Source organism: Mustela erminea, chromosome 11 (assembly GCF_009829155.1).
Source record: "Mustela erminea isolate mMusErm1 chromosome 11, mMusErm1.Pri, whole genome shotgun sequence".
NCBI lineage: Eukaryota > Metazoa > Chordata > Mammalia > Carnivora > Mustelidae > Mustela > Mustela erminea.
The window spans coordinates 71,604,356-71,627,818 of record NC_045624.1 but is presented as its reverse complement, the minus strand read 5'-3'; the positions used below and the strand labels follow the sequence as shown (position 1 = coordinate 71,627,818).

The 23,463-nt window shown below is 37.8% G+C and overlaps 2 protein-coding genes across 2 annotated transcripts in view; one reads left to right on the top strand and one right to left on the bottom strand.

Annotated features, from left to right (window-relative positions):
• Positions 1-346: 346 nt before the first annotated feature.
• MTERF1 (mitochondrial transcription termination factor 1) lies at positions 347-6,770 on the bottom strand. The gene is made up of 3 exons (XM_032305335.1): positions 6,692-6,770; positions 6,099-6,158; positions 347-1,594 (listed from the first exon to the last, which is right to left on the bottom strand). The coding sequence occupies exons 2-3, from the start codon at positions 6,128-6,130 to the stop codon at positions 427-429; spliced, it is 1,200 nt and encodes a 399-aa protein (XP_032161226.1). The 5' UTR covers positions 6,131-6,158; positions 6,692-6,770; the 3' UTR covers positions 347-426.
• Positions 6,771-6,891: 121 nt separating this feature from the next.
• AKAP9 (A-kinase anchoring protein 9) overlaps positions 6,892-23,463 on the top strand; it is a 194,756-nt gene continuing 178,184 nt past the window's right edge. Inside the window, exons 1-2 of the mRNA XM_032305898.1 lie at positions 6,892-7,016; positions 8,019-8,141. The gene's annotated coding sequence lies outside the window, so the exon portion shown is untranslated. The remainder of the gene's footprint in view (positions 7,017-8,018; positions 8,142-23,463) is intronic.

Here is a 23,463-nt window from a genome sequence, read left to right as displayed (position 1 = left end):
TCTGCTCAGCAGGGAGTCTGCTTCCCTCTCTCTCTCTCTCTGCCTGCCTCCCCATCTACTTGTGATTTCTCTCTGTCAAATAAATAAAATCTTTAAAAAAAAAGAAAGAAAGAAAGAAAGAAAGAAAGAAAGAAACCAAAGCTCTCCTTTTTGAAAGGCTCAAATTCAAAATGAAGTATCACTATATTGTTAAGACTGATACTTTTTATTTTTTTTTTAAGATTTTATTTATTTATTTGACAAAGAGAGATCACAAGTAGGCAGAGTGAGAGGGGGGAAGCAGGCCCACCGCTGAGCAGAGAGCCCGATGTGAGGCTCAATCCCAGGACCCTGGGATCATGGCCCGAGCTGAAGGCAGAGGCTTTAATCCACTGAGCTACCCAGGCGTCCCAAGACTGACACTTTTTAATTTTCCAGAACAATGTTCTATTCAATGTTTAACTTTTTCAGTTTAGCTTTATATCTTTTTTGACTCCAAGATAACAGAGCGATGTTTGATGTACTTAAGTTATAGCCAGCATTTACCAATTCTTTGATTCGACTTTTTAAAGTATTTATGCTTGAATCCAAAATCCGAGGATTTTCAATTATTTGTGATATGCTGAGTTTTTCTTCTATGAGGCAGTCTAATTTATCATTGAATTTTTTCTCTCCCAAGAAGATAACATCTGGATAGCGTAAGATAAACTTGTGTATCTCTTCTTCAGTACACCCAAGAAAAAGCAGCTTCTCTTTGATATTTGTGTAGTTTCTGTTGACATAGTCATTGGAAAGGTCTAGAATTTTAGCTCCTGGACCACAGAGCAGAACAAGCAGCTTCTCATTGTTCAAGCTGAACGTTGACTGTAAAAATTCAATGTTAGTTTTTACCCGTTTGGTACTCTGAATTAAGATGAAAGGGTTTTTTAAAATTATCTTCCTAACAAAATCTCTGGGCTTATTGTAACCCAAAGACAAAGAGACTTCTTGCAAAAACTCAATCATCTGTTTATTCAGATCTAGACTGTTTGAGAAGGTACGTGGGGCATTGGTCAATAATCGAGAAAGGCATTTATGGGTCAATCCAACTGAATAGAAGAACTTTATATTATTCTCTAAGTTTAGGTTATTACTAGATCGAAAAAAAGATTCGGGAGAACGTTCCAAAATATTTATAATTTCAAGGTCTGATGTCATAATTTTTCTCCACAGATCCCACCGTTCTGAAAGACTTTCAGGTGTGCGTGTTATGGCTCGTGGATATCTTGATATAACGCTAGCAATCACTTCTTTGCTAGCTCCTTTGGACAGAAGGAACATCTTCAGCTCTTGCTCTTTAGTTCCCGTCCTATTAAAAACTCCAGGCTGTCGTTTTTTCGCCATGTCAACATCAACTCCCATTGTAAGTAAGTTATTCAGTAATTTTTCATTCTCCAAAGACTCACTGTTGGCATTACCACACTTCACACTAAAAAGTCTAAGTGAAACTGATTTAAGGAGGATTTCTGCTGAAAATTGGATCATCCAACATCTTGAACCAAAGAGAAAGTTACTTCTCATACACAGTAAGTTTCTTGGTGGTATAATGGTCAGGTATCCCCAACCTTTTGGAATGCTGTGTAAAACAACATACATAATATTATGCAAATGCTTATGTTAAACAGCTAAAAAGCCATATTAAGGTCCTGTAAGCATCATGGCCCTTTCTATGAGAAAGTATGTATAGCTCCAGCTCTCTTGTGCTGCAGTAACAATTCAGCCACTGCACTCCCACTCTCCAGTTTACGCCTTCTGATTATCTGTGGGCCTGGGGCTGCTTCCATTCTTAATGTGAAGAAAAGCAATATAAGCATCATCACTGTCCTCCAACTATTCCTGCCTTTATTTTGCTCTTTATATTTGGACTTGCCTGTTTGCTACCAAAACCAGTTGCCCCTCCCTACCTCTGCTTTATCCTCCTAGTTTTCAAACCTTTGGCTTATTCCTATTAACCAATGCTTTCAATTCTGCCTTGTCTTCCAACTTCCAGATCTTTGGCCTTGCTTCCACCCACAGATACCAGACTACTTTGCCCCTGTTCCCTCTCCCTGGTTCCTCAAACTCTAAATATAGCCTTTAAAATCAACACTCCAGACTATCTAATTTCGACCTTAAACACCTTTTTCTAGACTCATGGTTCTCTTTAAACCCATGCTATCATTAGTCTTAATTCTTAGCTTTATATAGACCTCTGGTCGACAGTTCCCAATCTCAATCTCCACGTCCTTCAGTTTACCCTATTGCCCCCTGGGTTGTAACCAACTACTCCAAACCAATTTTTATCTTCAAAATGATTTAGCTGCACTTTTTATTTTTTTATTTTTTTTTTATTAATTTTTTTTTTATTTCCAGCATAACAGTATTCATTATTTTTGCACCACACCCCGTGCTCCATGCAATCCGTGCCCTCTATAATACCCACCACCTGGTAGCTGCACTTTTTAATCTACATAGTAGAACTGTGCTGAGAGCCCATAAACTTTGAAAAGTTACTTTTACCATCCTCTACTACCCTTCCACATTATAAAAGATGAACCCAGGGCTCTCTGCATCTGTATCAGAACACATAACTTCAGGCAAGTGACTAAAACCTCAACAACTCATTTTCCTAATCACTTAGAAATGGGGCATAAAATGTATGAATTTATATATGATAATATCCATAGGTACCTACTAAAACAAGTATGTGCATTTATAGGAAATACTTTATCAGGAAAGCAACAGAAAAATTTTCATCTGTTACTCAATTTGTCAGATGATTTGTGTTCTTAAGCTAACTGTGGTCTGAGTCATAAAACAACATATATATTTTTTAATTGTACTTCTTCCTTTTTGACTATATAGCTGTGACAAACTTAGCTCTTAATTTCTAATTACTAACAACAGGCTCTTATCACTTAAAGGACACACCTCCCCTCTCATCTCCTAATTAAATGTAAAATAGGGGCATCTGGGTGGCTTAATCAGTTAAGTGTCTGCCTTTGGCTCTGGTCATGGTCCCAGGGTCTGCGACCGAGCCCCACATCATCGGGCTCCCTGCTTAGCGGCAAGCCTGCTTCTCCCTGTGCCTGCCGCTCTCCCTGCTTGTGCTCTCTCTCTGTCAAATAAATGAATAAAATCTTTAAAAATAAAAAATAGAAATAGATGGTTCCAACTCAACACTAATATCTCTGGGTTTGAGATACTGTTTTCAAGATTGGTATTAAATAAGCCTCTCTGTGTCTGCCCTTTTAATTACACTATTTTTTTTAAGATTTTATTTTTAAGTAATCTTTATACCCAACGTGGGTCTCAAACTCACAACCCCCAGATCAAGAGTCGCACGCTGCACTGAATGAACCAGCCACCCATCCCTCAGTTGTATCAATGTAACAAGAACTTCAGAGTATGCCTAGAGGCAGGGAACTCCCTGATATCTCAGGCAATCCACAGATCTTCAAAGAATTAGAAAGAGATTCCCAAACTATAGAACCAAGTAACATTCAAACAAAAATTCAAGACCCTCACAAAATAAACATCAAACAGCGGCACATTTTAGACTGCCCTATACTGAGTTCACTATAGTATCTCCATAATAACACATACTACTCTTTTAACTACATATTCTTCCAGAAATGCATGAATTTAGAATTTTAAAAACAAGATCTTCATTCTGACTAAAGAATGAAGGCTCTACTTGTACAGCTCAACATCTGTTCTCTCTTCCAGATGCGCAAGGGTGACCTCTACTGGATAATGGTACAGAACACTGAGAGTGGTAGGTAAGACCTGTGCTTTGGGAAGAGGGGTGAAAGATGATCCAATGAGATATAGGAAGCAAGCTGTGAAACTCCAATTTATATCTGTCTTAGCCTTTTAAAAATTCCATTTTATATGTTTTATATATACAATGTAATAGTACTGTAAAACATGTATATAATTAGTAAATATACATACGTTGGAAGTACATGTATAAAACCTATTTTACTGAGAATGTACACAATCAAAAGTCTGAAGACAACTACTCTAGACAACAAACTCTTGAAATGACTGACAGGCTGAGCATGTCACAGAAAGTTCAAAATGAACTGTATTAACAGACTAATAGTGAAAATATATGCCCGATTTCTTAACAAAGGAGTCTTAAAATCTATTAAGGTTTCTCCTGAATCTATGTCTTGTGAATAATTCACTCTCTGCGGAAATATCTTTCACATGAATTAACATGTCTAAAACCAAACTGAATATCTTTCCTAGCCCTCAAACTAGCCCTCTTCTGTTAGTTGAATCACTGCCACTATCCTAATAGTCACTCATGATAAAAATCTAAAAGTGATTATTTTCTTCTTCTTCCTCAATCCCAGTCATCGAATCATGTAAGTTCAGCTTCTTCAGCATCTTCAATAGTATCTCTCATCTTCGCTGTTCTCCCTCACCCAGGCTGTAACAGCCACCTAACCTGCTGCTTCTCTAACATCAGTCACGCAAAACTGCCACCATAGGATACCTTAGAAACTAAGAAGTGATTACATCCCTTACTCCCTGATTGAAGGCCTTTGTAGCTCTTCCTAGAAAGCAAAATCTTCACAAACACCTTCAAAACTCTCACCAGATCATTCCAACTACCTTCCTAGCTCTCTGTTCTATTCTACAACCTCACAACCAGGTATTATTGTCTCTCAGACCTCAAATTCTAAACATTCTTGACCATTTTTGTCTCCTTGCCTTTGGGGAAGCTTTTCTTTCAAAAAGACCCATCCTCCCATATCTATCCATAGTTCAAGGTCTCATTCAAATAATACCTTCCCACGAGAATATTTAACTTAACAAATACTGCTGAAGTGAATCATTTGTTTTGTAACTTATTACTAAAGAATCTAAAATGTACGGGTGCCAGGGTGGCTTGGTCAGTTAAGCATCTGCCTTTGGCTCAGGTCATGATCCCAGGTTCCTGGGATCAAGCCCTGCCATTAGGTTCTCTGCTCAGTGGGAAGTCTGCTTCTGATCAAGCCCTGTGTAGGGCTCCTGTTCAGTGGGAAGTCTGCTTCTCACTCTCCCTCTGCCCCTGCCCCCACCTTGTGCTCTTTCTCTCTTATTGTGAGCATGTGAGGAAATGCAGAAAATTCTCAAATACCCCAGCTGGGGACTTGGCACCATCCACCATATCCTTTAACCCAGCATTTTCACGTCTTTAAGATTATCCAAAGAAATAAAAGGACAATACACATTTCTTATTAAAAAGGGTGACTATCTTGAATATTTGCTTTGGCAGAAAAGAAACCCACCAACAGAAAGATTCATAAATTGTGATACATCTATGTAACATAATACTGTACAATCTGATTTCTTTATAAAGAGGCATAACTAACACAATGGAAAGATATCCAAGGTATTCTAAGTGGCAAATCACATAACTGTACAGATAAAATAGTTATCACTTATATAAAGAGGGGGCATTAACGTATACAAAGAGGTTAAAAAGGTGGTAAGAGTTATCTCTGAGAGATTAATGGGGGCTATGTACTGTTCCTGAAATACTGTGACACTATTTAATAAATCTTATTTTGCAACCAGATAAATTAAGAACAAATTAAATTGGCTTAGGGGTGCAGAAAGTACTGGGAAATATGTTACCTTTATCAGTTTTTCAGTTTTCAATACAAAAAAAGTTAAACCTGAAAAATGCTGTTTTACTTTTAGCACCTGATCCACATTCAAAACACTCCGGTAACACCTAGCATGGTAATAAATACATGGGCAGCCTAATGCAAAAAGTTATCAACTGTCTCAAACTACAAATTTAAAAAATAAGTAATATTCCAAAATTTATTTCAGTTTGTCTCTCAATTCGCTCTTTAATTAACTAAAGCCTTTATTCCAAGGACTAAAGTACAAAATTAACAAATACAATGAAAACCTCTGTACTCAAAACTTGTAAGGCCTAAGGAATAAAGGATGATTTCCTTGTTCTCTGCTGCACAATTCGCTTGATAAACTTTAATGGAGATGGCTAATCACTGCCCAGGGGACTATATTCCAGTTGGGTCTTCTTTTGATAAAACAAGGGAAGTTTGGAGATCTTACAGCAATCCATTTCTCACCTAATTTGTCTGAAAGAGAGAGGACGTTGCATTTCTCCTGAAGAGCTGGAAGAGTTGTCCCTAAAAATGGCAAAAAAAAAAAAAAAAAAAAAAGGTGGGGGGAGGACACAATATCGTCAGCACTTCGTGATACAGACTAAAGAAATCGATCCCAGCTAACACTGCATAACGTTCTTGTGAGAAGCGTCACCTCTCATGTACTAAGCATCTCTCAGAGGTACCGAAAGGAAAACAGCAAGAACACGCCCCTAAGTATTAATGGGAAAAGGCAGCGTAGTCACGCACTTGATTTGTAAAACCAGAGCTAAGTGCTTCCCGTATTTTGTCTTACTTGAACCCCACAACTTAAAAGGCAGGGATTACTCCTAAAATTAGAAAATCGGGGAAAGGCCGAGCTCTGTGACAAGTTTATATTAGTTCACTGAAGCTAATACAGATATTCCACGGGTTCCATTACTTGGGTTCTCCCCATCCTTCTTCCTCCCCCAAACCTACTCGCGAAGGCGCTGCGTGGGAAGAGAACTCCACCAAACAACAAAATCACCCAGACCCACTTCTACAAAGAAAAAGCACAAGCGCAACGAGCCACAGACCTCAACCGGCACTGTATTAATAGTCCAGAGATGCCTTTACCTCCGCCTCTACGGCCTGGGGCGGGACCGAGAGGCGGAAATGAACAAGACTCACTTCCGGTCGCGTACAGGTGACGTAGCCTTCTTTGCGCCCCCCGGCGGCCGCGCGACAGTCCTCTGCAAGCCGGACCCGAAGAGCCCAGCAGGGGGCAGCAAGAGACCATGGTGAACGCTGGGAACCGGTCGGCTGGGGCTGGGTTTGGAGCAAGGCAGGACTCGGGGCTTCGACGCAGGGACCTGGGGCGGAGGATGGCTGCGGAGGTCCCTTGCCCGGTGGCAACGTGCGGTAGGAAAGTTGCTATTATATACAAGAATTTTGCAGCCTGATAGGGTAATAATGCTTATTAATATGGTTAACATGCCGGTAAACTCGGCGTTTGGTGTCGGAAGACTCTTCTAAAGAGTCCCAAATTCTCTATCTTGAGCTACTGGGGAAATCCTGGAGTGTGGCTGCTAGTCCGATTTCAGCTTTTAGCATTCAGGCTAGGAAGCAATTCTGATAAACTTCGATTTAACTGCTTGCAGCATGAATTACTTATGCCCCTGAAGTTGTGACGAGCCTAGGCTATTTAAAGTTTCAACAGAAACTTAATCTCCACAGCAGAAGCATTTTTGTCACCCTTGAAGGCGTCATTTATTTAAACTTTCCTGGTCCTGTCCGTCTCACTTGACTGGAGGGGGTAGCAATGGAGATTAAACTTCAAAGCAATTCCGTTACCTCCAAAAGAAAGATTATACATAAATTAATGAAATAACCACCAAGCTGCCAGGTTATCTTCTGGAGCAAGTGATTTGGTCTTTAGAAGAACAAAAAGTGGGGGAGAGGTTGATCCTGAATTCTACTGCAAGGAAGAATTTCCTGCTTTACCCTACTCCATGTAGGAGCATATGACAAATTTTTCTTTATCTCATTTCTGCGCCAATTAATGTTTTCTCTTAGCTCTGTCCCTTAGACTACGAGGAGCTGGTATATTGTCACTTTGTTTTGAATTAATGTTCTGTTTTATTGGCTTATAAGGGTAAAGAGTTACCTTTAAATTTACAATAATCAGTCTTTCTGTTGAGTGAAATTACTCACTGCTGTCCCTCCAGGTAAAATGTAGTCCTGAAATGTTAGAAATGGTCTTTATGTGAATTTCTAAAATCTATTTCTGCATGGAAGGAGCTCCTATATCTGAGTTTGAATTTACTGTTATATTTAAATATATGAACTTACATGCATAAATATATAAATATTATATTTATAAGCTACATTATAATCAACATAAAACAATAAAATCTATTTTAGGAATCATTGAACTTCAGACTGGAGAAGACCTTTGAGATTGTGAATCCCTCATTATGAATGAGACATTGAAACCCTTACATTAGAAGTCAGCAAGAGAGTACATATGCTGTATCTCCTTAACCAGTAAGTCTTCTGTGATTTATACCACATGCACTCACATAGATTATCAAAGGTTAGTTCAGACTTTCTTAGGTGACATCGCTTAAGTTTGTTTTTAGTGGTAAGTGTAGGTAAAGGAGATTGGTTCTTGTGAAAATAAGTGCCATATTTACTATCCAGATTTTCTGATTACAAATAAATTTTAAATGCCTATTATAAAACACTCAGAAGAATAGCAACAAAGGTATAATGATGGTTAGGTTAACATGGTGAATTAGCAATTTTTTCCTTCTCCTCTTTGTGCAAAGAGGTTTAATAGTTAATGATTTGTATTATGTCATTACCACCAGTAAGGCAGTGACTACTACCTCATTGTCATTAGTGTATTATAGTATAACCTATATATACCTTGCCTGTATTTTGTTCATTGTTTCACTGAATATTTATGAAACACCTGTACATTCCAGGCCTCGTTTTTAGGATCAGGGGGTGTAGTGGGGGAAAAGCCACAGCCCCTGCCCTCCTTGACCTTATTTACAGTGATAGGTCCCACTCAGCTTGAGTATCTGCTGCTCTGCATAGACATCTTACATCCCCAAGACCATAGCTGATCCATGCTCTACTAAGCTGATGGAATTAAGAAGTATGGTTGGAAACACTGGAGGGCTGTGTGTGGTAGAAGACCAGAGGCAGGGAGTAAGCAATGATGATGAAACAGAGAAGAAAAGGGATATGTAGTTGCAACATGGTGGAGGGAAGTTTTTCCTACTGTCACCCACTTGGTCTTTGGGCTCTCTAAACAATAGGAATTGATTAGAGGCCAAAAGGGAGTTCCAGGCAAGGCTTTTATTGGGGCTTATTCTGGAGTACAAGGGAGATAGCACAAAGGAAAGAGTACTTCAGACTCAATCCCCTAACATAGGCCAGGGAAAGTTTTTAAGGGGACTAAGAAGAGAAAGGAGTGGTGTTGAGACATATAGAGTTGGGGATTTATTGGTGCCTACACACTTAAATTTTTTGCTCCTTCACATGTTGCAAGTCCATTTAGCATGTTAAATCTCTACTCATGTGCCTGGTTTTTAGTATTATAATGAAGGGTATAGTTGGTGAAAAGCCAGGGTCAGGGTTCCACCTGGGTACAGACTAGTTTGGTTCAGACTTCACCTGTCTTTGTAGTTCAGTCTCTCCTTGAGGTAATCATCCTGCTTCCACATTCCTGCAAGATATGCTGCTCAAGGTGCATAAAGTTTCAGCTGTCCAGGAAGGCTAGATTTCACAGTCAGGATTGAGGAGACCCAAGTCCAATCCGGGCCATGTCTCACTAGAAACTGCTCTAAATTTGTCATCTTTCAAAGTTTTTTATAAAATATAAAGTAACTCAGTTTTTTTTTTAAGATTTTATATATTTATCAGAGAGAGAGGGGAAGAGAGCGAGCACAGAATGGCAGGCAGAGGCAGAGGGAGAAGCAGGCTCCCTACCGAGCAAGGAGCCCGATGTGGGACTCGATCCCAGGACGCTGAGATCATGACCTGAGCCGAAGGCAGCTGCTTAACCAACTGAGCCACCCAGGCGTCCCAGTAACTCAGTTTTTAAGTTAAATTTGTTTTCTTACATATCTGTGTTACAGTTCTCTTTTCTGAAACCATGAAAATATTAGATGGCATATACATTTTTAAATGACTTAACTTGAGAAAAGAAAAAGTTGCCAAGTCTGTATTGGAGCATGTTCTCTTTCTTCTTTTCATCCAAAAGCCTTAGCGGGGGAAAGTGGGGACTCTGGTACCCTCCCTCCCCAAGTGGGACTTAAGACACTGGTGGGCAGTGAGCTGAAAGTCAAGTCGGAGTGCAGAATCTGTGCTATATTCAGAAGCACCACTGCCATTTTATAATTATGGTTTTTGTTTTTACTGTATCAAAAGTGCCTGCCTGACCCCCTCTGCCCAGGAAGTATCCTTAGTTTTTCATGCAAATAGACTTTTGGCACACCCCAGCCCCTTGGTTGACCACTCATGTTTGAATCTCAGCAGACCCAATTAAGGTCAGAAAGGAAGTAGCCCTCTAGTTCCCCACCCTCCACCCACTACAGCAGTACCCAGACTCCTGGACTCAATAGACAAATGCAACCCCCACGCACAGCAGCTTCCTAGACAGATCTACCAGCTTCCTACCAGCGTAGTTTGAAGGCCCTCAGAGGAACATCATGTCTCCTCCCATTCTCTTGTCTGACTATGCCAGGCACACATCCTCCCTGCTTTAAGTTCTGCCAAAGTAAACCATACCACCTGAAAACATTAGTGAGCAAAGTGAACTTCGCTGCAGGTTTTGTCATGGAGGTGACATACCACATTACACAGAAAAATAGCTCTCAGATCTCATTAGAACCAGTGGCTCACATTTTCTTCCTTTTGGATTGTCCTTCTGACTTCAAACTCCTCTCCACATTATTTTGCCTAAATTCAGAGGTGCTCCAGCCCTAGTCCCATTGGCACACCCAAACCCAGCATGAAGCTCAGCAAAATAAAGTCCCATGTAGGTAACAGGTCCCACTCTTCTCAGTAGTGGGGGTTCAAAACGGCAGATAATATTAAATAATGCTAAAAATAGTTAACATTTAGTGAATATTTTTTTGTGTAAAGTACTGTCATCCCTGCAAGGCATATTTTATTATTCTCATTTTATAGTTGAGAAAAAGGAAGAATGAAGAGGTTAAATAAATAAATATCACACAGTCGAAAAGTAGGGACCAGAATTCCAACCCAGGCACTTTGAATCAGGAACCTGGGCCCTTAATGATTAAACTCCACTAATGTTTATAGCACCTAACACAGTGCCTTCCCTAATAAGGACATCAAGGTGTTGGTTGGATTCAATTTACTTGTATTTCTAAGGTCATCAGAAATATTCAGTTTCTTATGTTTCTTTCCAGCTGCAGACATTAATTTTTGTTTATGAAATACCAAATATCCACTGTAAGAAAAAAACACATTATGTTAAAGCAAAAATTATGAGTATATTTCAACTTTTTGCTAGTTTTATTTTTCTTAGCTTTATTGAGGTATGATTGGCAAATAAAAGTTGTGTAATATTTAAGTTGTACAATATGATGATTTGATATATATTGTGAAATGATTACCACAGGTGATTACAAACAAATTAACACACCCATCATTTCACATAGTTACCATTATTTTATGGTGTTGGTGTGCAAGAATACTTAAGATCTATTCTCTGCAAATTTCAACTATACAATACAGTATTAACTATAGTGGCCGTGCTATACATTCATCCTTATGGATATCTAAAGCTTTCTGTTTGTACTGGTATTAAGTGAATGAATGAACTGACTGATTTACTGACTATGCACTCAGCTTCCTCATCTGAAAATTTGTTCAGTTTGTCATTTAATATTTATGCATAGAGAAACAGTGAAGGATTAGAAACACCCCTTGCCTTTAACAGGTGTGTGGAGATATTCACAGTCCAAGAGAGAAGTGTTGAACCAGATAATATTCAAGGTCCCTTCCAGCTCTAAAATTCTGTGATTCTGTTGAGTGAGAGGTTTGCTCTCCTTGTGCAGAGGTGGTGGATTGCTGTCGTTGTCCAGACATTGGGAAGCGGAGATGGAGGGAGTGCTCGTCAAATGATCGCTGAGGAGAGAATTTCAGGCTGCCCCTGAACCAAATAACAAGGAACAGGAAGCCTTGCCTAAGGCCCACTGACCTTCTTCACTTGCACCCCTAACTCCACTACCTGCTCGGATATCTGGTGTCCTCCTGCTGCCCTCTGAGTCCTCCAAATCCCGTTTTGACACTGGTTAAGCTGACTGAACATGCGTGTTCCCTACTCAAAGCTGCCTATAGAGCTTCCCTCTTCCCTTTTCCCCAGGAGCTGGACACTTAGTCTTTTCACTCTGTCACTCTCATATCCTGCTGTTTTCAGCCTAGCTGCACATTAACCCGGGCACTCTTTACATATGCTAAAGCCCAACACTCCACCTCTGGGAATTCTGATTTAATTGGTTTGACATGAGGCCCAGATACTGGTCTAGTTTTTTGTTTTTGTTTTCTAAATCCACAGTAGATGAGGGTTGCCTGGGTGGCTCAGGTCATGATCCCAGAGTCCTGGGATCAAGTCCCACATCAGGCTCCTTGCTCAGCGGGGAGCCTGATTCTCCCCTTGCCTCTGCCTGTTGGAAGTTCCCCCTACAGTTCTCTCTCTCTGTCTGACAAAAAAAAAAAAAAAAAAAAGTATTAAAATCTTTTTTAAAAAATCCTCAGCAGAAGATTCTAATGTAGAGCCAGAATTGATAACTACTATACTTCAGACGCTGGAGTTAGTCAATTGTCCTTTGCTAGTTAAAGCCCCACTTTGGATTCTGGGACCAGGGAAAACTAAGGCTAGCAGCTCAGCAGCTCAGCAGCTCAGGGCTTAATCCCACTGTGGCCTGGACTCCCAGTTCTAGCAATTAAAGGCTCTTGTTATTCCTTATGATTAAGCTCCTGCCCCAGAGGAATAGGGAGAGTAAAAGAAGGCGAAACAGTTGCTGGGGAGGCAAAACAGCAGGTGTTTACTCTAATGCGCTCCCAGTCCTTCTGCCCCTCCCACCATTCCCTGCTTAAACCTCAGTAACGAAGTTGTCCTGAGTAAAGAGTGCCTCTTTGGTGACAGGCATGAATAGGAAATCATCTGACCTAACATCTCTGAGCCATACGTATGTCAACCTACATGTTTCTCTTTATTTGACTACATACACCTCTGTTGGTGATACCTTAGTAATCTCCTTCCCAGAGACATTTTGTCTTTAATCTCCTTTCCTTTCTTCTCCCTCTTTTAACTTGCATTTGGCTAATTCTAGAGTCTTCTCTTCTCTCTTTATCCATTTTTACAAACCTCCCTCATGCCTAAGCATAAGACTAATACCAGAGTAAAGGGAAGGCATTTTTTAAAGTACAGTTTTGATGTGAAAAGGAAAACAACCTCTAGAGTTCATGAAAGTGCTAATAAAACTCTTCACAATTCCCACAAAAATCTATACTTTCTTCATTGTCTTCTAATAAAAACTTTTATTCAAAAACCAACATTCAACATAAAAGTTATTTATTTATTCTTTTAGAGAGAGAGAGAGAGAGAGAGAGGTGGCGGAAGGGCAGGGGGAGAGGTAGGGAGAGAATGTTAAGCAGGCTTCATGCCCAGCGTGGAATCTGATGTGGGGCTCAATCTTAGGACCCTGAGAGCATAACTTGAGCCGAAATCAAGAGTCACACATTTAACCAACTGAGCCATCGAGGTACCCCATCATAAATGCTATTTTTAATCAGTTTGTTGTTTCCACTTTGATATTTGTTTTGCAATTTTTTAAAAAAGATTTTATTTATTTATTTGACAGAGATCACAAGTAGGCAGAGAGGCAGGCAGAGAGAGAGAGGGGGAAGAAGGCTCCCCACTGAGCAGAGAGCCTGATGTGGGGCCTGATCCCAGGACCCTGAGACCATGACCTGAGCCAAAGGCAGAGGCTTTAACCCATTAAACCACCCAGGCATCCCTCAAGTTTTTTTTTTTTTATCCTACTACTATTTCTTATAACACTTCATTTTGTGGATTACAGTAGTCTCCTCCTTATCCTTAGGGGATATGTTCCAACACCTCCAGTGGATGCCTACAACTGTGGCTGTCCCTGAACGCTTTATATACTATTTTTTTTTCCTATACCTTCTTACCTATGATAAAGTTTAATTTATAAATTAGGCAACAGTAAGTGATTAACATCTATAACTAATAATAAAAACAGTTATGACAAAACACATAAAAGTTATGTGAATATGTTCTCTCTCAAAATATCTTTTTTTTAAAGATTTTATTTATTTATTTGACAGAAAGAGACACAGCAAGAGAGGGAACACAAGCAGGGGAAGTGGGAGACGGAGAAGCAGGCTTCCTGCAGAGCAGGGAGCCCAATGCGGGGCTCGATCCCAGGGCCCTGGGTTCATGACCTGAGCTGAAGGCAGATGCTTAACTGACTGAGCCACCCAGGAACCCCCTCTCAAAATATCTGACTGTACTCACCCTTTTTCTTCTTGTGTTGATGTCAGATGATAAAATGCGTACATGAAGAGATGAAGTAAAATGAATGACGTAGGCATGGTGACATAGTGTTTGGCTACTGTTGACTTCCTACTGAATTGTCAGAAGGAGGATCATCTGCTTCCGGACTGTAGTTGACCATAGGAAATTGAAACCACAGATAAGGGGGGCCTACTGTATTCTTAGAAGATTGGCACCACCTATAACATTGTCCTAATTGAAAATTCCACTTGAGTACCAAAGTTTTGAAACCCAACTGAGGGGTTCCATTGAGGACTGCATGCAGATATCTAGGTACTCCCTTAACTAAGAAGTCTGCTTTTCCAGTGTCACAGGGGCTAATCTTAAGATTTCCCAAAGGAAAGGAATGAATATGAAGTCAGATTTTAATGACATCCATTTCTTTTGATAACTCTGATGACTTCCCAGCTATCAGTGAGACGGCCGGAGTTACTCTCTTCTTTGGCCCTGGAGAATCTGCTGTATATATTGATTTTCCTAATGTCAAGGACAGTATCATGACACAGTACCCATTTCATTACTATGGCAATATGGAGAAGCAGTCCTTGTAATGTCTACAACTATTCTCAGAAAAGTGCTTTTACAAATCAAACATATGTCTAATTGAAGATATGTTCTAAAATGTGTTCATATTTCTTGACATTAACTATAAATCTTAGTTTGATTGTTCTCTGTTTTGAGCAGGTACTGTGATTCTTTGTGAACATTAGCAAAAGACAAAAAAGGAAAAAAGAGGAAGAGAGAGAATTTTTAAATGTTTTTAAACATATAAAACAAAAAATTTTTTTTCCTATTACGTTGTGAAGTATGTGTTCTGTGTTGCTTGAGAGTATCACAATTATAATTTATGATCTTGATGTATTTTTGGTACATATTTAGATTAGTCATTGTGAGTCAGATATCCTAAGATCATTTAATTAATTACCTGTATTATCTAACCCCTACTTAAGTTTCTTTTCTAGACATATTACCCCTACAGTCTAAATTATTCATCTCACCAAACTTTCTAAGCTGACAAAGCTAGCTGAAGTGCCATTGTGAAAGCAAGTCTCAGCTCAACAAATACTTTTTCTTTTATTAAAAGATAAAAGTAAAGAACTAGAATGTCTAAAAATAGGCACTTGGAGCTTAAAATCTGTCAGACCATATGCTGTACAACTCCAAGATCCAGGAAACAAAGACATCTTTCTCCTGGGGGTATGTATTTTCACCCATTCTAGGGAATCAGGTGCCAGTCCATCTGTATGGCTACATAGTCATTTAAACATCATTAGAAGAGAAACAGATTATTAATTCCTGGGTATGGTGAAGGGAAAATATTAGTCAGTTGGCACTAATCTGATCTGCACGTATTTGTCCTTGTGTTGTGAGAATGCATGTGACAGTGTGATTTTTTTCCCCCAATGTCCTTGAAATTTCTTTTAAGGAAATTGCTTTTCTTGTTTCTCTTTTGCAGTCAATGGAATGACCACAAAATATAAGGTTTGAGGCAATCTTTACCTATAAGCAAGATAGCATTTTATAAACTGTTATTTAGACAATCTTTATAATTCTTTTTCTGTATTGAAATTTAACCTTTTTTTCCCTTGTGGATATGTTATTTTATTGCCTTAAAGTTTAAAAACTTTTAAAACCGAAATAAGTTTTCAAACCTTGCTGCCATTAATATCTAAATATGTTTTACATATGTGCTATACATTCTGTAACATTTAGTATATTTTATATGGTGTAAACTCAACAATCTTCAGAGATTCAATTATAGTCTGATGCTAGAATATCATTCTCAGACTGTGTACATTAGTACATTGAAGCAATGGGGCAGTTACTAAGTTCGGACCACAAACAATTCCAGCCTCCAGAGGGGATTCTTCTCTGCCTTCATAACTGTCAGATCTCCGTTCTTTTTAGGTTGCAGAGACCCAACAACATTGGCACATTTACAAAGCCAAACACTTAAAATGTTAAGGGTAAGAGGTTCAACTACTTTCTAATTACTTGGCAATGATTTCACAGGCTAGTTGTAAAGGTAGAAATGTTTATTCTTTGTCAACTAACAAAAGAACTTCAGTCCTCTTCAAGTGATGAAAAGGAAGGAGGAAATGAAAAGTACTATCAGGCAGTGTATTTCTTCTGGGACATGAGGCTATATTTCTTTCAGTTTTTAGAAGTATTTGTGTGTACATATATGTATATGTAAAGGAGAGTGTACACACATGATATAAAGATACAAAAGAATATACGCTATAAACCTAAATCTGTCTCCTTTCCTCACTTACCCAGTTCCCCTCTCTGGAGGCAAACACTGATTTGGGTAGTCTCTTGGAGATTCTTCCAACGATAATTCATGCATTTGCTAACACTCATGTATAAGTCCCCCTTCTCTCTTCCTCTTTCTTCATTCTAAGGGTACCTTTCTCTGTTCCTTGAGTTTTCATTCTTAAAGATTATTTCAGGGGCACTTGGGTAGCTCAGTCAGTTAAGCATACAAGTCTTGGTTTTGGCTCAGGTCATGATCTCAGGGTCATGAGATTGAGCCCTGCCTCGGGCTCCATGCTCTGGGCAGAGTGCTGGAGATTCTATCCCTTTTCCTCTTTCTCCCTCTCTGCCCCTCTCCCCACTCAGGTGCATTCTCTCTCTCTCTCAAATAAATAAATAAAATCTAAAAAAAATAGTTTGTTCCAAATCAGTATATATAAAAGTCATTATTTGTATACTTTCTGTATAATAATCCACTGTATAGATGTACCATAATTCAACTAAATAGTCCATAATAGCATGTACTGTTTCTCATCATTTACTATTACAAATAGGCTGCAAAAAAAATTTTCATTTGCACATATTTTGTGTTGCACATATGCAAGATTATAGAATAAAAACCTAGGAGTTGAAATTATTGGACCAAAGAGTATGAGCATTTTAAATTTTGACAAATAGAACCAAGATATCCTCCAAGAACATTGTACCAATTTTCACTCCTAATAGCGATGTATAAGAAAGAAGCAATGTTTTAGTTGTTGTTGTTGTTGTTGTTTTTAAGAAGCAATGTTTTTGACTAGGACCCACTTCATACTTATACTTCCAAAGGAATAAAAGCATAATATTTTTTTAACATGTTATAAATGTCAGGAAATTCTAGCATTTGGGAAATAATAAAATGTAAAGTAAGAGGTAGCAAGCTGACAGAATATAGTACCCATTTCATAGTTTGTTAATAAGCAGGAAAACTACCATCATGTTACAAGAGAGAATTCTGAATTATATTTTTCAAAACCATGAAAACTGTTAAATCTTTCTATTTTTATGATAGTGCTATTATTAAAAGTAATAGAGTTATTGCCAATAATAATGATAGCAAAAGAGGAAATATTGTATAGATATATAAAACTGTCATGACACATAACACAAATATACAATTGGACTGTGACTTTTTAAAAAATCTGTATTGCAGTAGTAGGTATCACAATATTCTAAGACTCAAATTAGCCCTCAAATTTACTAGTGGTTATTCTGGAAATACATCTTAAAATAATTTGTGGGGGGGAGCCTTGTTAGATATGTTTGGTTGTGCCATAAAACTTCTTGACCAAAAGGCCAGATACTATTTTATTCATAAAATGAAAAAAGTTTTATAAACTTAAAAAATAGTAGAAACGGTACAGAAGAATCTAAGTGCATAGCTTTGGAGTTAAGAGCCTTAAGGAATATGAATATAAAAACTCTTCTCCCTTGGTAAGGTTCCTATGAGTACCAGGTAACTGTTCCATAAAAAGAAGAGTAAGTATGCATTGGCACCAGCTCAGATTGTCACTTCTAAACTTTTGTGATGTAAATAGGTAAAATGTATGAGTTTATGAAGAATTGATGAATTTTATAATTATAGCAATCAGTTGTATAAAATTTCATAACAATATTAATTATAATTTAAGAAATTAGAAATAAAATTCAAGTCCCCTTTATTAAAAAAAGATTCTCAAGAATTCTCAACGATCTTGTTGTCATCCAAAGTTAATTTTGTTATTCAAAATTCATGCTTAACTGAAAGTTAAAACCACTATATGTATTTTTCTGATAGTGTTACGGAGGTTGGGCCATACAGTTAAGTGGGTAACCTCATTATTGAAACTCTGATTATAGAAGTGGCCGAACAAGCAGTTTTAAAGACAGCTGGTTATCCCACTTAAATTGTGTCTAAAAAATACCAAAGAAAACAGTTTGGTCAAACAACTAGTCAAGTCAGTGAAACAGAATCAGTCAGACCCATCTTTTGGCATCAAGTAAGGAACTGTCACTTGACTAATTATTTCATATTTCACCCAAATATTTATCATGCTGTAATTGTAGCTCTATCCTCAGATGACAGTGAAAAAGATGGAAAAAACCCTTATTTGCAAGAATCCTTTAAAATTAACCTAATTTTATAACTCTTGTCACATTTTTCAACACAACATATTAGTCACCACTTAGGACTACAATGTAAGATACATGCCACATGACAATAAAGAAGCACTGCTCTTCAAGAAGAATGGACAAAAATGTATTAAACTGATTGTATTTAACGCTACATTAAATCTTCTGTCCTGATTTTCTCACAATTGCATTTTCATCATCATCATCGTTACCATCACCATTTCTAGCATCAGAATCATATGTGATACCAAAACATTAAGTAGTTTTAACTATAAAGGGTCAATTCTTTATTCTGTTGTCCTTTTGGCACTGATTTCACTTCTGCAGCTATTTGACGTTGGCCATCTGTAAAATGGCCTGGAATTTTACACATTAATATCTTCTCTCAAGATGATACCATGCCATGCAATTCAGAAGTATATAGTGATTTGATTTGTTATCTCTTCAGATAAACAAGGCTGCTCATACAAATGTAGGAGTCAACCTCGGGATTTCTAGAATAATGTATTGTACATGTTCCCCAGATGTTGCTACCGTGGTGACAGACTAACTGGTAACATTCTAGACTGCTTTATTATAATAGCTGGTCACATTATTTCTTAAAGCAGAAAATTTATTTTACAAAATGAATGTTGAAAATTAAATGTTTTCAAGTTATCACCCCTTTTTCTGGGTATCTATGATGCTGTCCCAGCTAACCACAAGATCTAGACTGATTAATATGCAGTGAATTTCTCATGTGCAGTTTCTGCTGCTTTCTTCATCTTTATGTTAGTCTTTTGAAAGTCATTGAATTCAATAATAAACAGGACAGTTAGGCAACCTGACAATCAATATGTGCAGAGCCAGCGAAAATCATCCATTGATTGGATTGGACTGGATTGGATTCAGTTATAAAATATCCAGGAAAAAAAGGGTGAATTATTTCTTTTTAAATTATGTTTGTTTTTGAAGCAAAGATTACCAAATGAAGAAATTAGCCAGACATATGATACTTTTATTCACAATTTGCAAAAAGAATCTGAGATAAGATCACAATGGTTTATTTTCTATAAAATAGCTACAAGTAGTGAATGCTCTACAAATGAGGAAATTGTGGCTCAAAAGAGTTAGATAACTTGTATACAGTTACACAGTTAGTAAGGTTATGTCAGAGCTGAAATTGCCACCAGATCCAACAACTCTAAATCCTATGCTCACTTATTTGTGAGTGAAAGCAAAGGTGTTTCATAGATATGTATCTCAAGAGAACAGAACCAGAGGAAACTAATTTAAATCATAACAGGAAGTATTGAAGTTAGTTATAAAGGTATTTTAACAATGAGTATGGGATGGGGAAAGGAGCATCTAGGGAGTACTAATATTGCATTGGTAGTATTCCAGTTCTTACATTGAGCAGTGAGTTGACTGCTACTCATTATATCACCATATTATATCCCTTGTGCATGTGCTACAATTTTCAGTCAGTATTAAAAAATGTAATAAGGGGGGCCTGGGTGCCTCAGTGGGTTAAAGCCTCTGCCTTCGGCTTGGGTCATAATCCCAGAATCCTGAGAACGAGCCCCGCATCGGGCTCTCTGCTCAGCAGGGAGCCTGCTTCCCTTCCTCTCTCTCTGCCTGCCTATCTGCCTAATTGTGATCTCTCTCTGTGTCAAATAAATAAATAATTTAAAAAAAATGTAATAAAAACATTTTTTAAAAATTTTAAAAAATGAGTTATTGAGGGATGTTGTGAAATTTTTGCCTCAGTATCTTAAAAAATAAAAACAAATATTTTCCCCTGGGTAAACTCCATGTAATTAATGAGTGGGTTCCATGCAGCCCCCCATGGCACATAAAATTCTGACCAAATACTTAATTATCATTACTGTTTTGTTTTATTTCCATGTCAGAACGCAAATGACTCCACTTGGTATTAGAGAAAATCTGCTCCTAAAATAAGATTAGAACAAAATCCCAAGAGGATTAATTCTTCTAGGAAGGTCATTCCGATTCAAGTAGATAATTTTGAATTTGAATTTTAGTACTTGGTTAACTCCTATTAAACCAACACGCACCTTTCCTTGATGTTAAGATACTAGATTGAGTTTTTAAAATAACAAACCATTGTAATGTTGTCACATTAAAGAAGGAACATGTCCATTTTCTCAAAATAGCAGTAGTTTCTTTTTGTTAGCATAAATGACCTTAATAAAAACAGGCTAATTCACACTTGCTATTCAGTATTACCCTGTTTTCACGGATACCTGATGGACCAACCCATATTGTGGTTTGGTTTTATTTATTTTTATTATAAAAGCAGTCAAGCTTATGGTCATAACAAGTCAGCCCCCAATCCTACCTTTCAGTGGTAACCATTGTCTTTTACCATTTTTTAAATCTTTACACCCAACATGGGGCTCCAACTTACAAACTCCAAGACCAGGAGTCACAAGCTCTACTGACTGAGCCAGCCAGGTGCACCTTTTACCTGTTTGTATTTGGTTCTCTTTATTACCTCTGTAACTCTAAATGACATATCTATAATACCATTTCTTCATTTTATGTGAACTTATCAAATTTTAATTCTTTACTTGTATTGAAATTGCATTTATATAATCTAAAAAGTCAAATAATACTACAAAGCTTAAATGAAGAATAGTAGACTTTGAGGGTCCTGTTTTTCTCTGTCTCGCTGTGTCTCTTAACAGCTAGGCTCACAGGCAACTTCTCTCAACTCTTTTATCTCTTTCTTTAATTATTTCTATTTATAATTCTAAATAATGTGCTTATACTGTTACTTTTATTATTCCATTTTAGATGTTTATATATCACCTTTTTATTATGAAAAATCTGGATTCAGTTCCTATATGTTACTTAGCCACATTCCTTGTTTTTTAAAAGAAGATTTTTTAAAGATTTTATTTACTTATTTTATTTTTAAAAATTTAAAAGTTAATTTTTTGTATTTTTTTTAAATTTATTTGACAGACAGGCAGGCAGAGGGGGAACACAAGCAGGGGGAGTGGGAGAGGGAGAAGCAGGCTTCCTGCCAAGCAGAGAGCCCAATGCGAGACTTGATCCCAGGACCCTGGGATCATGACCTGAGCTGAAGGCAGACACTTAAGGACTGAACCTCCCAGGCACCCCTGTTTTTCTTTTTCAAGGTTTCTTTGGCTATTCAGGGTCTTTTGTGGTTCCATACAAATTTTAGGGTGCGTTGTTCTAGCTCTGTAAAAAATGTCATTGATATTTTAAAAAGAATTGTATTAAATGTGTAGATTGCTTTGGGTAGTATAGACATTTTTTAAAAAATTTATTTGACAGTCAGAGATCACAAGTAGGCAGAGAGGCAAACAGAGAGAGAGGAAGGAAAGCAGGCTCCCTGCTGAGCAGAGAGCCCGATGTGGGGCTCAATCCCAGGACCCTGAGATCATGACCCAAGCGAAGGCAGAGGCTTTAACCCACTGAGCCACCCAGGTGCCCCTAGTATATACATTTTAATATTTGTTTTTCTAATCCATGAGCCTGGATTGTCTTTCCATTTCTTTGTGTCATCTTCAATTTCTTTCATCAGTATTTTATAGTTTTTAGAGTATAGGTCTTTCACCCATTTTGTTAGGGTTATTTCTAGGTATCTTACTGTTTTTGGTGCAATTATAAATGAGATTGATTCCTTAATTTCTCTTTCTGCTGCTTCATTATTGGTGTATAGAAATGCAACAGATTTCTGTATATTTATTTTGTATCCTGTGACTTTACTGAATTCGTGTTTCAGTTCTAGCATTTTTTCAGTGGAGTCTTTCAGGTTTACTGTGTATCACGTAGTGAGAGTAGTGAGAGTTTTACTTCCTTGCCAGTTTGGATGTTTTTTATTTCTTTTGTTGTCTGATTGCTGTGGCTAGGACTTCCAGTACTATGTTGAATAAAAGTGGTGAGAGTGGACATTCTGGTCTTGTTCCTGACCATAGAGAAAAAGCTCTCAGTTTTTCCCCAGTGAGAATGATATTAACTGTGGGTTTCATATACACCCAATAATGTTGAAGTATGTTCCCTCTAAGTCTACTTTGTTGAGGGTTTTTATCATGAATGGCTGTTGTACTTCATCATTTGCTTCTTCTGTGTCTGTCGAAATGATTATATAGTTCTTATTCTTTCTTTTAGTAATGTGGTATGTCACATTGATTGATTTGTGAATATTATACCACCTTTACAACCTAGGAATAAATCCCACTTGAACATGGTAAAAAAAAATTTTAATGTATTGTTAGATTCAGCTTGCTAGTGTTTTGTTGAGAATTTTTGCATCTATGTTCCTCAGGGATATTGGCCTGTAGTTTTCTTTTGTAGTTTTGCTATCAGGGTAATGCTCAGCCTCATAGAATGAATTTGGAAGTTTTCACTCCTTTTCTATCTTTTGGAATAATTTGAGAAATATAGGTAATAACTCAAGAACTTTGCTTTTTATTCCAAAAAAATTAGATGCCGTTGGATAGTTCTGAGCAGAAATGTGACTGCTCTGACTTTCCTTAAGCTGGGTAAATAATAGCCTGAGGGCAGAGTAGGACAAGCCCTTAGAATGCTATTGCAGTAATTCAGATGAGAAGTAGTAGTGGGTTGGACTGTAGTGGAGTGGTGGTAGCAGAGACATAAAAAATGGTCAAATACCAGGTCTATTCTAAACATAGAGCTAACAGTATTTGCTGACTTACTAGATGTGGAGTGTGAAAGAGAGGAGTCAAGCATGACTCTAATGTTTTTGACCTGCAAAAACAGAAAAAAGGAGTTGCTCTTAAATGAGTTAGGAAAACCTGTGGGAGGAACATGTTGGAGGGTATATATCAATACTTCAGTTTT